The 14,741-nt window shown below is 46.9% G+C and overlaps 2 protein-coding genes across 2 annotated transcripts in view; one reads left to right on the top strand and one right to left on the bottom strand.

Moving 5' to 3' along the window:
• Nucleotides 1-993: 993 nt before the first annotated feature.
• On the bottom strand, nucleotides 994-5,232 carry med10 (mediator complex subunit 10). Its single transcript, XM_083646296.1, has 4 exons — nucleotides 4,978-5,232; nucleotides 4,807-4,890; nucleotides 4,087-4,189; nucleotides 994-2,931 (listed from the first exon to the last, which is right to left on the bottom strand). The coding sequence occupies exons 1-4, from the start codon at nucleotides 5,097-5,099 to the stop codon at nucleotides 2,836-2,838; spliced, it is 405 nt and encodes a 134-aa protein (XP_083502422.1). The 5' UTR covers nucleotides 5,100-5,232; the 3' UTR covers nucleotides 994-2,835.
• A 2,178-nt stretch (nucleotides 5,233-7,410) lies between these two features.
• Nucleotides 7,411-14,741, top strand: part of ube2ql1 (ubiquitin conjugating enzyme E2 QL1) — a 16,548-nt gene continuing 9,217 nt past the window's right edge. Inside the window, exons 1-2 of the mRNA XM_083646703.1 lie at nucleotides 7,411-7,458; nucleotides 7,948-8,928. Coding sequence (XP_083502829.1) covers nucleotides 8,173-8,928 — 756 coding nt within the window. The 5' untranslated portion in view covers nucleotides 7,411-7,458; nucleotides 7,948-8,172. The remainder of the gene's footprint in view (nucleotides 7,459-7,947; nucleotides 8,929-14,741) is intronic.

Raw genomic sequence — 14,741 nt, 5'->3', positions numbered from 1 at the left:
TGCATCAGCAAAGGAGACAGATCACAAACCAATAACAGGGCTCAATTCCCTCCTCCCATCCCAGAGGATTGGCCTCCAGGGTCAGAGGGGTGTGTCGCCCCGTGGTTAAGCCCCAGCAGGAGGAGGCGTGTTGGGCCGTGACCCGCTCCGGTGAGGGGGCCCTGCTTCCACAGCATCTGGTTCCCTTAATAGATATAGGCCGACACACACGGGCAGTGCATGGTTACAAGGCAGAAAGACTTGACGTTGGCGACACTTTTAGCCCAACACGTCACAGAGCGCGTCATCAAGTCCAGGTCATGTCTGCGTGTGTCCCACTGACACGCCTACTCGTGTTTCAATCCCTGAGCAGCACTTATCAACTGATTCTGATGGGACAATTTGAGCAGATCCCACACAAGTATGCACCAATATTTATTAGTAGTAGAAGTAACCTACTACAAGTATTAGTAGTTACAAAAGTAGTTTATCATAGTAGTATCCTGCATTTCAGTTTCCGTGCACTATAATCTAAATGTTTCAGAGGCTTTTCTACTCTGAAGAATACGAGTCTTTAGGAATCATTGTTCCCAACTTCCCATTATTTGTTTTTGTATCAATAGTCAGATTTAAAGACATTGAATATTGGCACAAATACATTGTACAATGTGGGTACATTGGTAAACCCATATGTCGAACTCTAGCACATATAATCCTATTAAACATAATGTACATGTTGAATGGAACAAATCACAATACTTCACGGACACTTCATAAACAAGCGAAGTTAAATGTTTTTGTCCAAATTTGTAACCAACAAATACTGTATCACATTACTATTACAAATGTAACAGTTATTATGCTCATTTGGAATAATGTAATCTTTGATTCTATATTATGAAAAGACATACTGTAAATGAGAAGCATAATAAACATGAGTGAAATGTATTTTGTTCAGTTTCTTACCAATAACGGAATTAACATCCGTTTGTAATGAATCAAACAAAAGCACAATATCACTCCACCAGGAGGACCATTTATTAACAAAAAAATTATAATACAAACAAGTAACAAATAAAGAGTGGACTAGTTTCTGACCATGTGACGTGGCCAGGCACACAATTAATCACATAATAATAACATTTGCATTCAATTATCATGGCCATTAGAAACCTGAGCTTGATAGAAAATGTTATGAACTGCGGTACAAAGCTGTTGCACAATGATTAGGAGGCATTACAAAAAGTACAGTGAAAGAGTATAAACATATGTACAACTTATGGAGTAAATTCCTCAATGCAGAATCAGCAATGCGTCTTGCAACCCCTGTACATCTTGTACTGTATAGCTGGGAGTTGAATAAACATTCTGCCAACTCGGTATTTTCAGAAATGACATCAACATGGCCATTAAACACAAGTGTGATTCTCCTGATCATTTAACAACCCACTGCAGAACCGCCCCCCCCCCCCTTCTAATATTGATGACAGTAGAGAGCCAGAGGGTGTGCTGTGCACGCTTGCACTCCAAAACTGAACACACTTCAGACTGAGCCACCTGGACCATTTAGAATGAATATGGGAAGGGGATTAGCTTGAGTTCAGATTTGGAAATGTCCTTTAAAATGAATCAATTACATTTAGAATTGAAAGAAGTCGGGCTGCAGGACATTGGTCAGCATCAGCATCACCAACCTGGTCGTCACAATAACATTTCAGCATTGTATGTTTCTGAACCCAAAATGTGTTGCATTGTTATACATCTGTTTATGCAACGTTATACATGTCAGAGAATGTGCTATTTAAATAGCGTGGTGGCCAGTGTGAACGGAGGGCGTAAACACTTGCCTTTCATACCGGAGGGCTGTGCTCGATTCACAGTCATGGTCACAGCGTTTCCAACGCAGCTTTTTTGTTCCCGCTACAGGATAGGATATCACCGGGTGGCAGACGAAATCGCCAGCAGTTATGGATGCAAATGTTGTGAGGCAGCTTTCTGAACCAAATCCACACGGTTGCCCCGACACAAGGCACAGCGATGGAGACTTTATGGAAACACAAAGCTCCTGTAAGCGTCCTTGGGCGGTGGTCACTCAAGAGCAAGGAGACATCCCAGAGGAAGACACGAACTACAGCCACACAAGCTACAAATCCACCTGATTCCTCTAGACAAAGAAGGGAGACGTTTGATGTCTCTATTCGCAAAAGTCAAGATGGGGTCTCATTCTCAAACAATTTGAGAACCTCTGATGTGTCGCTGGCCTATAGTCAAACAGTCGACGAAAGTGGTGAGGGACTGGTAATGGATGACACTGAACTGCCCTCTAGTCCCAACGTGGTGGCCTCAGGCAGGGTGACAGTGTTTGAGGAGCCTGCTGCAGTCACAGCTGAAGCCTCTCCAGCAAGAAGAGCCTTAACATCGATGACCAACACCATTACAACCCCAGGTATGGAAGGCAAGGGCAAACAAGGAGACGTCATGCTCAAGTCAGTTACAAGGACCCGAAGATCAACTAAAATGAGGAGGGGGGGGGGGGGGGGGGTCTACATATCAATCGTAACCGTAACCAAAGTTCTTAGTTGTCTTATTCGCATTTAATGTTGGGAGTGATGTTTTCAAATTAACTGCTCTTTTGTTTCAAATGTACTTACAAGAAACTTACAATGCTGACATTTTATTCTGGCGATTGGGTTGTCATGACAACAATATATGAGAACTAAAGCCGTTTTTTTTTTTTTTTTTTTACTATCATACTCTGCTGGGAACCACAGTGAATCCTGCTTACTTAAACTCCACTCTGGCTCTCATGTCAGGGGTGAGAGGTTGAAGGTCGCGGGGGTGTTGGTACAGCAGGCACTAAGAGGGGGGGTCGTCTCCGTGTATGGCCTTATACTTGGACATCTCCTCCGGAAAGACTTTGCTAAGCTCTGAGATGAGAAGGCTCTTGAATTTCTGCAATAAATGACACAAATTGGTTTGAAGATGCACAGAAAATCATAAAGGTATGGGTCAGAATGAAGCACAGAATGAAGACACCCCGCCCCGCCCCCCCACACCACACAAGAAGAACTGTTCCCCAAGAATATGTAACTTATCATCAAATAAACGTTTCAACCATGTGTTAAGGCGCACACAGCATGATGAAGACAGCATTTTGTATACATCTTTCCATAACCCATAAACATACATTCCAACAGTCACATTATTCCATCACAATACCATTTTTTCAGCGGGAGTCTCCCTATTTTTAACCCTTTCTCGCGCTGTGCTCCGGGATTGGTCATTTCTCCCGTTACCCTCTTTCAGAGGCTGTAGCAGGCGGGAGTGCAGTTTCTGGGATCATATTATCAACCATGTCACTCGCTTGTGTAACGCTCCAGAGTTTTAGGGACATTTTGGCGAGGGAAAAACTATTTCAAAGGGGTCCCATGACTTCTCAGCTCAAGATATCTGAATTAAAATGGGTTTGTAATGTAGAATGTCTGTCCATGGCATGGAGACATTTTTCAAATCATTAAAGGGATAGTTAGCGGCCGCGGGCCGGTGTCCACTTCTCCAAACCAGTTGCGTTCTGCTGCATGTGTAGTACACTGACTGTTGGCAAGTACCTCATCCACGTCAGAAATTCCAAGCTATCGCTTTAATAGCTTGTGGATTGATCCCCCCCCCCCCCCTCCCTTCTCTGTTGTTGCTGATCAGTTTGTCTCAACAAATATCTGTGTTATGAACGGAAATACTTCTGATAAGGGAAAGAAAATGTTGGCAATCTGGCTTTTGTCTATATTGCCTCAATTGTATGTGGATGGGTTATTATTTGTACTGCATTGCCGTGTGCCCACGTTCACATGTTCAGTTTATGAAATAAAACAATATACAGGGAAATACTTTATCTTAGTCTCATGTGTTGATCAGAGTTGTGATTGAAGGGTTGGGTGGGGCGCAGAAGATTTTCCCTTTTCAAAGTGGGCCGCAACATTGGGAATGGCTGGTACAGTATACATCCTAAAAAGCCTCCTCGCTATCACATTATATAAGGGAGCAGTGATATGCTTGGGAGTATTTTATATGTAGAATGTCACTGACCCCAGCATTAAAATGATCTCTTACCGTCATGGTGTCAATCTTCCCCTTGACATGTTCATTCTTCGCCAAGGCTCTCTCCAGACACTCCTTGGTGTACAGCTGAGGGTTTCGACCTTGGTCAATGTATCTGTGAACCCAAGTCATAACAGTTGAAGAAGCTCTGCTACAAATATCAGAGCACAGACTAGCCCTGATGAATGCCATTCTAGAGAATATAGCAGCAAAACTCCATTCAAAATCTGTTACGATAACGTCAAAGCATACCGGCATAAGTACAGTCCCTATAAAATATGACAAGACTTTTTTTTCTGAATCAGGAGCCATGCTTCAGTTTGGCATAATCCACCAAGCAGCACTATTTCAATTACATGACAGTTTTTTGAACTGGTTCACCCACAGTCTCCACCAAAATAGTGTGTGGTGGACAGTGTGAACTGATTGTAAAAGTTGTAAATTTTAGTGGAATAAGTGTTGCTTGGTGGATTATATGTATGCCGAATTGAAGAATGGCTCTTAACGACTAAAATAAATGCCTTGAGTCATATGTTACGAGGCATGCAAGGTTTGATGATAAGCAACAACACATTAAATTGCAGGATTTTTGAATGGAGTTTGGCATTGCTGTCTCTCCATGCACATTATACAGCATGCTATGCAGCAGTGATAGGCAACAGCAGAGATGTGAATGGAACAGGGGCAGTTTCGCATTAATAACGCGTTTAACAGTTATGAGAAGAAACTCACTCAAAGGCCTCCAGTGGCACGTTGATCTCATGGAGCTGTTGACGACACTTCTCGATGTCTTGCAGTCCGGAGATCATGAAGTTTCTGAAATTCAACGTAAGAAGTTGGTACCTTACTCATTTAACTGAGCTTAACCGAGTTTTAAAACACGTACGGTCGCACATTACTCACAGTTTCTGGTTGAGTCCCGTCTGGCTGCTAGGCTGGAAGTCGCTGACGATGATTCCCAGCTGTCGAATGTTCTCGACAAATTTCTCCAGATGCTCTTCGAGGTTATCGAATCTTTCCGCCATTTTTAAATACTGCTGTTATCAAAGCACTTTCGCGAAACACAAATTATTCCGTTTACAAGAATCCTTTTGTTAATTCATCGCTGTTTACCGTTTGCTCCGCTCCTGCTGCTATGAAAGCAAGCCACAAAAGCGAACTGCGTTACGGCAATGTAAAAGCCAATCGCTGCAGCCAATGTTCAGTTACCTTGGTAACGACCAATGACAGTGTCGTTTTCCGTTCCTAAAAGCAGTGAAGTGTCGTGCTGCCGTTTGTCACAACTATCAAATCAATTAAATTCAGCTCAATACAGACGTTACTGTCATCATGACTGTGTATCATATTGCCACTGTATTGTCCAAGTAGTAAAAAAATATATACACATTTTACACACTCAAAATGTTGAAATTATACATTATTTTATTTGAAAGCATCATATCTATAGCAAAACAATAATTGACAACACTGTGCATTAATCATTCGAAAGCCATTATCTCTACAGGCTATTGACGCCAAGATATCCATCTGTCGTCTTCTTCTTCTTCTTCTTCTCCTTCTTCTTCTTCTTCTTCTGACAAGATTGTTATAAGCAAATATTTAAACACAAACAATGTTGTCTATTAATTTGCACATGGAATAATGGATTATTTGTAGTTGTTGTAGAAGTTCTACCATAAAAAAAATCCCTACAGCTGATTAGGCCTATCTATAAAGGAAAATACATGTTTTGTTGTTGTCCATCTCTACACTGTGTGACCCATCACAGTCTGATGGTGCATAGTGTGTTGCCTGACTTGTCCCATTCTGAATCCCAGGCAGTCAGACTGAAACTGCATCACACCCAGCTGACAGACATAGGCCTAGTCAATAATCAATGTGAAGTTGGCAATACTCGCTTTCTGCAGGGGAAATAGCTCATTTCTATATATAGAATATATCGAACCACTTACCCAGGCCCACAATAAAGCCATTAAAAGGGATCTAGCCTGTGGATATATCCATACATTATAATGTTAAATAGCAAAGCAATCAGATATGAACTGCACTCAGTTTATCCAGATTGTATAGTGTGTGGTACCGTAAAGGGTAGTGATAATAAAAGATACATCAATACTATTCTGACAATGCAATTATATATTTTTTGTTATGGTCATTTTTAATATTATAATTTTCATTCTATAATTTTAAATTAGTTAATTTGCAATGTTAGTTGTTACTCTTATGGCCATCACCTGTAGATAGTTTATCCACCTTGCCATGTCTCATTACATCACTGGGAGACGGGAGTATAGGCTAATCAAGGGAAAAGACAAAAGAGTGAGCAATAACTATAATTTCTCAGTATAGGCTAACTTCTAACATAAGACTGAACCCCCTATTACCTTTTTGTAAGAGTCTTAAGTCTACACTACAGGGTTTATTCAGGGTAAGAATAGACTTGTGTTGATTGCATTGGGCTAAATTGGTGATTAAAGGGTGTCCTCCAAGTGACGCTTACAGTCCTGCCCGTTTTCCTTGGCATCACCCATCTTCTGCCCTGGTCTCAGTATTCAGCCCAGGTAGACGCAGGAGCATCAAGCCAGCCAGAGTATACCCACACACCGGATATAGGAGCTGTTGCCTTCAAAATAAATGGGGAAAAATTGATTAGCCTATAATATTTTTGTTATTTGTCTCAGTAACATAATGTACTGCTATTTTGCACACCTCATAATGCTATGTCATAGTGGGCGTATTTTTCATAGCCTATATTTCCACTATGCTCAACTCATATTCAAAAAGGTGTTATAGGCTACTTTGCTGCGAATTCCACATGGATCATGTTTTCCTATATAGATCATATTAAGTTAGGCCTACATGAACATGAGCTGGGGCTCAGGCAGGATCATTATAGTTCATTGTTTACTCTCCTTATGTATTATAATTTGTTACTTAATAGGTTTATGGCTATATTGTGATTATGTTTTTGTTTTTGTATTGCTCAACATGACGCGTGTGTGTGTGTGTGTGTGGGGGGGGGGGGGGTTAAATAGGCCTAATAGCCAATTGTGCTTCAATTTACAGCCGATTCCCCCTTACATGAGCTATTTTGGTGCCTGTTAGCCTACTACTTCAAAGGAACCGTGCTTTTATTTTGAAAGGTCGCTCCGTGCCAGCAGCTTCACCGGTGCTGGAGGATTACCGTGGTTCGTCCTCGGCAACGTTAAAGCTGGAGCTGCCGCAGCTGCGCACACACATCAAAGGCTCTCCGTCCCGTACCTTCATACAGCTCGAACCCACGGCAGCTCTATTGGATGGTGGAGCCATTTCCTCAGTCAGACAACAGTCCGGTCTGCTTAACGGGACATATAACGGATATACTCGGAATTTCAGCCGTCTACGGTAAGCATATAGGCTGCCATAGGGCTGCCGACTTAATGTTATGCGCTAGGGCTCCAGCACAGAAAAAATATTCTAGACTATCGATTGGCTATCTGATCTGTGCATCATCTCAATAGTCAGTTTAGTGACGTTATAGGGTAGGCTATTTGATGGTATCACCATAATATTTCGATGGATTTAATGTCTCTCAGGTAGGCTACTCAATAGTGAGATTAATTATGCTTTTTTTTAAATAGCCCATTATGTTATAGCGTATGGACTGGCATTTTTTGTCGAGATATTGGCCTATCCTTCTCAAATGTATAGCCAAGAAGATTGCTATCTTTTGCATAATGCTCGGTCCTTTCAATTGAACAGCTGCAGTCAGTCATGTTGTCGGTCCACTAGTAGGGGCAAGCTGGATTCCATCGATCTGTTTTGACAAACAATTATTTGGCTGTTGGGAAAACGTGTTTATTAATATTGTTTTATTTGATTGTTTCCCTATAGTCGAGCCTAGTCGAGATGATGCACTGAGGAGAAAACAGCGCAGGCTCCCCGGTCGTGTTCATCTGAGGCTGCAGTGAACGGAGGGGGGATTGCGGTACAACAAGGTTAATAATCGACATCGATAAAGGTCGTCGCCGTTAGCGGGAGCCGACTTGAACGGGTGACTCTCGCCCCTGCGTGGGGGGATCAGTGGGGAAAATATAGAGGCTATAGATCTGTAAAATTATGGCCACCCTACTGCGGAAGATCGGTCTGATCCGTCTGCACGACCGAGACACGGAGGATCCCAAGCACCACCAGGGCTCGTTAAAGGGGACCAAGCAGAAAAACAACGCCAGCAACAAGCACTGTCAAACCGCCAACGAAACCAACAACCTCCTGAGCACCCCGGAGATCAAGGCGAGGAAGCTGGACCAGCACGGCAAGGACAAGCCGTCCGTCAAGGATAAGCAGCAGCTGGGCAAGGATGCAGCGAGGGAGAAGCAGGAGAAGCAGCAGCAGCAGCAGCAGCAGCAGCAGCAGCAGCAGACGGGGGGAGGCGGGGTGAAATCGACCAGTGCCGCTGGTTCGATACCCCCGCTGGCCCCTCACCGGCAACACTGCACCCAGGTGCGGACGCGGCGGCTGATGAAGGAGCTGCAGGAGATCCGGAGGTTAGGGGACAACTTCATCACGGTGGAGCTGGTGGAGGACAGCCTGTACGACTGGAACGTCAAGCTGCACCAGGTGGACAAGGACTCGGCGCTGTGGCAGGACATGAAGGAGACGAGCACCGAGTTCATCCTGCTCAACGTCTCCTTCCCCGACAACTTCCCCTTCTCGCCGCCCTTCATGCGCGTCCTGACGCCCCGCCTGGAGAACGGCTACGTGCTGGACGGAGGGGCCATCTGCATGGAGCTCTTGACCCCCCGCGGATGGTCCAGCGCCTACACGGTGGAGGCGGTCATGAGGCAGTTTGCAGCCAGCCTAGTAAAAGGACAGGTGTGTGTTTATAACCATTGTTTTCATTATCGATTCTTACAAATATGCCAATTAATTTCTCTGCTAATTGATTAGTCCTTTGGTCGATAATGTCACAAAGGCCAAAATGACATCCCCAAATGTCTGCTTTTGTCCTGACCAGTTCACAACCCAAAGATAATCAGTTTACTGTCATAGAAGACTAAAGAAACAAGAAAATATTCACAAGAAGCTGGAATGAGAGATTTTCAGTATTTTTTATCGGGAAAAAATCAAAATGATTACAAATAGGCCTATTGACCATTAACTTTCTTTCAATCGACTAATCGAGTAATCGTTGCAGCTCTAGTATGTGTGTGTGTGTGTGTGTGTGTGTGTGTGTGTGTGTGTGTGTGTGTGTGTGTGTGTGTGTGTGTGTGTGTGTGCACACAATTGTGTGTGTGTGTGTGTGTGTGTGTGTGTGTGTGTGTGTGTGTGTGTGTGTGTGTGTGTGTGCATGTGCGTGTGTTGAATAGGCTACCATCTTCAGCATGGCAATCACCTCCAGTTAATTTGATTTGGAGTCATAACAGGTGCACTGCATGTGAGCAATGGCATTGGGCCATCCATGCATGCATCATGCGTAATTAACACGTAAAACTGCTTTTACACATGGGGCCGGTTGCACAAAGCACCTTAAGTTAAGATGTCCCTTAGAGTCCGAGTTAAGGTGTCCATAAAATAGAATCGGCTGCACAAAACACCCTTAAATCTTGTGCTTACATTTTCCTTAAAATGTTTAACCTTAAGGAGAAGATACGTGTTTTTGTGCAACCGATTTTATTTTATGGACTCCTTAACTCGGACTCTATCTTAACTTAATCTTAACTTAAGGTGCTTTGTGCAACCGGCCCCTGGAAATATGACAATATGGTTGAGATATTTGCACTTGTTTCCAATGCAAATTGACTTGTTTCTATGAAGTTCTTTAATCAAGTGTCATTGTTTCAAAAAACAATTTTTGCAGTGCATGCATGTATAGGCCTAGTTAACATTTTGCAGTACATGCATGTATAGGCCTAGTTAACATTTTGCAGTACATGCATGTATAGGCCTAGTTAACATTTTGCAGTACATGCATGTATAGGCCTAGTTAACATTTGCCCAGCTCTGCCCAGTCATCATAAGCGTCCAACTGTAACATCAGAGGCCCGTGGTTTCCATATCCTCTCTGCAATGGGCAACCGCATGATCTCGGTTATTATTAACGTTTATGTGACATTACGGCGGCCATTTCATGCAATGCAACACTCAGTATCTCCTTGATGCCAGCTCTTCTCCGCAGTCCCCGCTTGCTTTCTGCGTATCGCCTCCATAAATCAGCCTCGTTTGGCTGCCGCTGACAAACTCCCTGTGTAGGGACTATCATGCAGTTTCACAATCTGTGGCCTCTCCTATACAGCCCAGATGAAGGAGGCGATTAGGAATACCTAGAGGAAAGCAGTGATGGAAGCGTGATGACGGCTGGAGGAGTGAGCTAGAGACAGAGGGGCAGATGAAGGCAGCAGGTAGCCTACCTAGCAGCAGTCCTCAGTGACTAGACTGGCTACATTATGTAATCCTGTCAAATCTCTTTCCACATTCACAGTGCACTGCAGCAGCAGCTCTGCCATTCACATGGATGCATTCCCAAACCCACTCCAGGCTATAATCATTTTAAACTCAGAATACAGTAGCTTTTCTTTTTCTTCTTCTTCATCATCTTCTTCTTCTTCTTCCGCTTCTTCTTCTTCTTCTTCTTCTTTGTCTGTCCGGAAAAGGGCCATTTTATTTAGTCGTGCAAATTTCATAGTCCAGGCGTCTCACCCAGCAACATCTGCTGGTATTCTTGGCCTTGAGCCTGTGTCCTCTGACGTCAGTGTTATGACAGCGTTATGACAGGATACCTTATGTAAACTGTCATCAACTTCCCCCCCCTCCAACTCCCCCTCCTGGCCCAGGTGATTTTTTTTGTTTGTTATTGATGGTAAAAATTGAACATTATTACTCTTTTGTCATTTTGGGTCATTATGCATCTGTTACTAAGAGAGGTGTCAAGCACAAATAGTGGGTGTGTGCGTTTGTGTGTGTGTGTGTGTGTGTGTGTGTGTGTGTGTGTGTGTGTGTGTGTGTGTGTGTGTGTGTGTGTGTGTATTAAGAGATAAGGCAAATAGGTTCATAGTTCTCACACATTCTCTAATTCGATGTTTTTTTAGGGAGAGGCTACAGGTATATACAATGTGCTTAGAGGGGCGATATCACCCCCTTCAAATCACCCCACAACTGTGTGTGTGTGTGTGTGTGTGTGTGTGTGTGTGTGTGTGTGTGTGTGTGTGTGTGTGTGTGTGTGTGTGTGTGTGTGTGTGTGTGTGTGCGTGCGTGCGTGCGTGCGCGCGCGCGTGCGTGCATGTGCGTGTTCATCTTGATTTGCGGCTTGAGGAGATGAGCTAGGAGCTCTGCAGTGTGCGCTAATTATGGTGCAGTGTCTTCCTTCTCCAGTTTGCTAATGGAAACAATATTGATTAATTATGCCCATGTGTGTGTGCGCGCGTGATTATGCCCATGTGTGTGTGTGCGTGTGCGCGCGCACGCGCTTTCATGCATGTGTGTCCTGATTTTCTGGGTGATTTTCTCGCCTATCATGCATCATGTCCAGCCTGGTCGCCAGAATAAAATGTCGGCCTTGTACATTCCTGCAATCCACGGATACGTAGAATATCACATTTCTGAACCAAGAAGACATATATCACGTTTAGACACGTGTATATCAACATTCCACATGTCGTAGAGTCACAGTCTGCTATTGAAATAGTGTGGTGGCCAGTAAGGGTGTTGTGGTCAGGGATGATGGAGGGTGTAAAACACTTGCCTTTCACACCGGAGAGCCGTGTTCAAGTCTCAGTCAGGGTCACAGCGTTTCCAAAGTCTACATTTCAACCATGAGGCACATTTAACGTTTTTATTATTTAAGACTAACCCGTCCATAACCCTAACCTTAACCAGGTTGTTTTACTTGCCTAAACATAACCAAAGTTGTTAAAGTTGTTTTATTAGCGTTTAAAGGCAGCAAGGTTTTGTTTCAAATTTACATTGAGATCTCTGTGGACTTTTATTTATTTATTTATTTATATTTATTCTGGCGATTGGGTTGTCACGACATGACAGAGCACACAGCCCTATGCAGCGCAGTATATCTATATACAGAATCTATTCTATTTGCCCTGGGGCACCGGATCCCTGGCTAGTTAGGAAGCTCCTGCTATTCTTAGAATGAGAGGATACATGTGGTGACAAAGTGGTGAGCTGAAAGTCAACAGACCTGAGTCTTCACCTGCGCATGTCATGGAGCGAACACACGCGCACACACACACACACACACACACACACACACACACACACACACACACACACACACACACACACACACACAGGCCGAGAGGGCAGTTAGATTAGAAGTGACGACACCTCTCTGGCTGTCTGTGTCACAGATGCTGATGGCCATGAAACAGGAACATCCAGAGGTCACCCCAAGTGCCGGCCTTTAAAGGCCAGTTCACACCAATGATCCGCAACGCAACAAAACATTTCTAGAACAAAGTTGCAGCGGTCTGAACACACCCCGTCTCTCATCTCGACTCCAGACTGTTTTAAAGGTAGCCAGAGTTGCAGAGCGTTGCAAGCAGTTGCAAGTTTCAACTCGTTGCGTTGTGAATCATCGTTGTGAACTAGGCTGTAACTCCCGCTTTGCAGACGGTCACTTAACCTCTTACCAATCTGACAGCCCGGCTGACTGTGTCTCAGAGGCTGTAGCAGCCACGCCCCCTGGCCCACTGACTGTGTCTCAGAGGCTGTAGCAGCCACGCCCCCCTGCCCACTGACTGTGTCTCAGAGGCTGTAGAGGCCACGCCCCCCTGCCCACTGACTGTGTCTCAGAGGCTGTAGCAGCCACGCCCCCTGGCCCACTGACTGTGTCTCAGAGGCTGTAGCAGCCACGCCCCCGGCCCACTGACTGTGTCTCAGAGGCTGTAGCAGCCACGCCCCCCGGCCCACTGACTGTGTCTCAGAGGCTGTAGCAGCCACGCCCCCCTGCCCACTGACTGTGTCTCAGAGGCTGTAGCAGCCACGCCCCCCTGCCCACTGACTGTGTCTCAGAGGCTGTAGCAGCCACGCCCCCCTGCCCACTGACTGTGTCTCACAGGCTGTAGCAGCCACGCCCCCCTGCCCACCGACTGTGTCTCAGAGGCTGTAGCAGCCACGCCTCCGGCCCACTGACTGTGTCTCAGAGGCTGTAGCAGCCACGCCCCCTGGCTGACTGACTGTGTCTCAGAGGCTGTAGCAGCCACGCCGCCTGGCTGACTGACTGTGTCTCAGAGGCTGTAGCAGCCACGCCCCCCTGCCCACTGACTGTGTCTCAGAGGCTGTAGCAGCCACGCCCTCTGGCCCACTGACTGTGTCTCAGAGGCTGTAGCAGCCACGCCCCCCGGCCCACTGACTGTGTCTCAGAGGCTGTAGCAGCCACGCCCCCCCTGCCCACTGACTGTGTCTCAGAGGCTGTAGCAGCCACGCCCCCCTGCCCACTGACTGTGTCTCAGAGGCTGTAGCAGCCACGCCCCCCTGCCCACTGACTGTGTCTCAGAGGCTGTAGCAGCCACGCCCCCTGGCTGACTGACTGTGTCTCAGAGACTGTAGCAGCCACGCCCCCCGGCCCACTGACTGTGTGTCAGAGGCTGTAGCAGCCACGCCCCCCGGCCCACTGACTGTGTGTCAGAGGCTGTAGCAGCCACGCCCCCCGTCCCACTGACTGTGTGTCAGAGGCTGTAGCAGCCACGCCCCCCGGCCCACTGACTGTGTGTCAGAGGCTGTAGCAGCCACGCCCCCCGTCCCACTGACTGTGTCTCAGAGGCTGTAGCAGCCACGCCCCCCGGCCCACTGACTGTGTCTCAGAGGCTGTAGCAGCCACGCCCCCCAGCCCACTGACTGTGTCTCAGAGGCTGTAGCAGCCACGCCCCCCAGCCCACTGACTGTGTCTCAGAGACTGTAGCAGCCACGCCCCCCAGCCCACTGACTGTGTCTCAGAGGCTGTAGCAGCCACGCCCCCCGGCCCACTGACTGTGTCTCAGAGGCTGTAGCAGCCACGCCCCCTGGCCCACTGACTGTGTCTCAGAGGCTGTAGCAGCCACGCCCCCCGGCCCACTGACTGTGTCTCAGAGGCTGTAGCAGCCACGCCCCCTGGCCCACTGACTGTGTCTCAGAGGCTGTAGCAGCCACGCCCCCCGGCCCACTGACTGTGTCTCAGAGGCTGTAGCAGCCACGCCCCCCGGCCCACTGACTGTGTCTCAGAGGCTGTAGCAGCCACGCCCCCCAGCCCACTGACTGTGTCTCAGAGGCTGTAGCAGCCACGCCCCCCTGCCCACTGACTGTGTCTCAGAGGCTGTAGCAGCCACGCCCCCTGGCTGACTGACTGTGTCTCAGAGACTGTAGCAGCCACGCCCCCCGGCCCACTGACTGTGTGTCAGAGGCTGTAGCAGCCACGCCCCCCGGCCCACTGACTGTGTGTCAGAGGCTGTAGCAGCCACGCCCCCCGTCCCACTGACTGTGTGTCAGAGGCTGTAGCAGCCACGCCCCCCGGCCCACTGACTGTGTGTCAGAGGCTGTAGCAGCCACGCCCCCCGTCCCACTGACTGTGTCTCAGAGGCTGTAGCAGCCACGCCCCCCGGCCCACTGACTGTGTCTCAGAGGCTGTAGCAGCCACGCCCCCCAGCCCACTGACTGTGTCTCAGAGGCTGTAGCAGCCACGCCCCCCAGCCCACTGACTG

This window comes from Poromitra crassiceps (assembly GCF_964638095.1).
Source record: "Poromitra crassiceps genome assembly, chromosome: 11".
Classification (NCBI taxonomy): domain Eukaryota; kingdom Metazoa; phylum Chordata; class Actinopteri; order Beryciformes; family Melamphaidae; genus Poromitra; species Poromitra crassiceps.
Note: the sequence above shows the minus strand (reverse complement) of the source record. Positions and strands in the feature narration are given on the sequence as shown.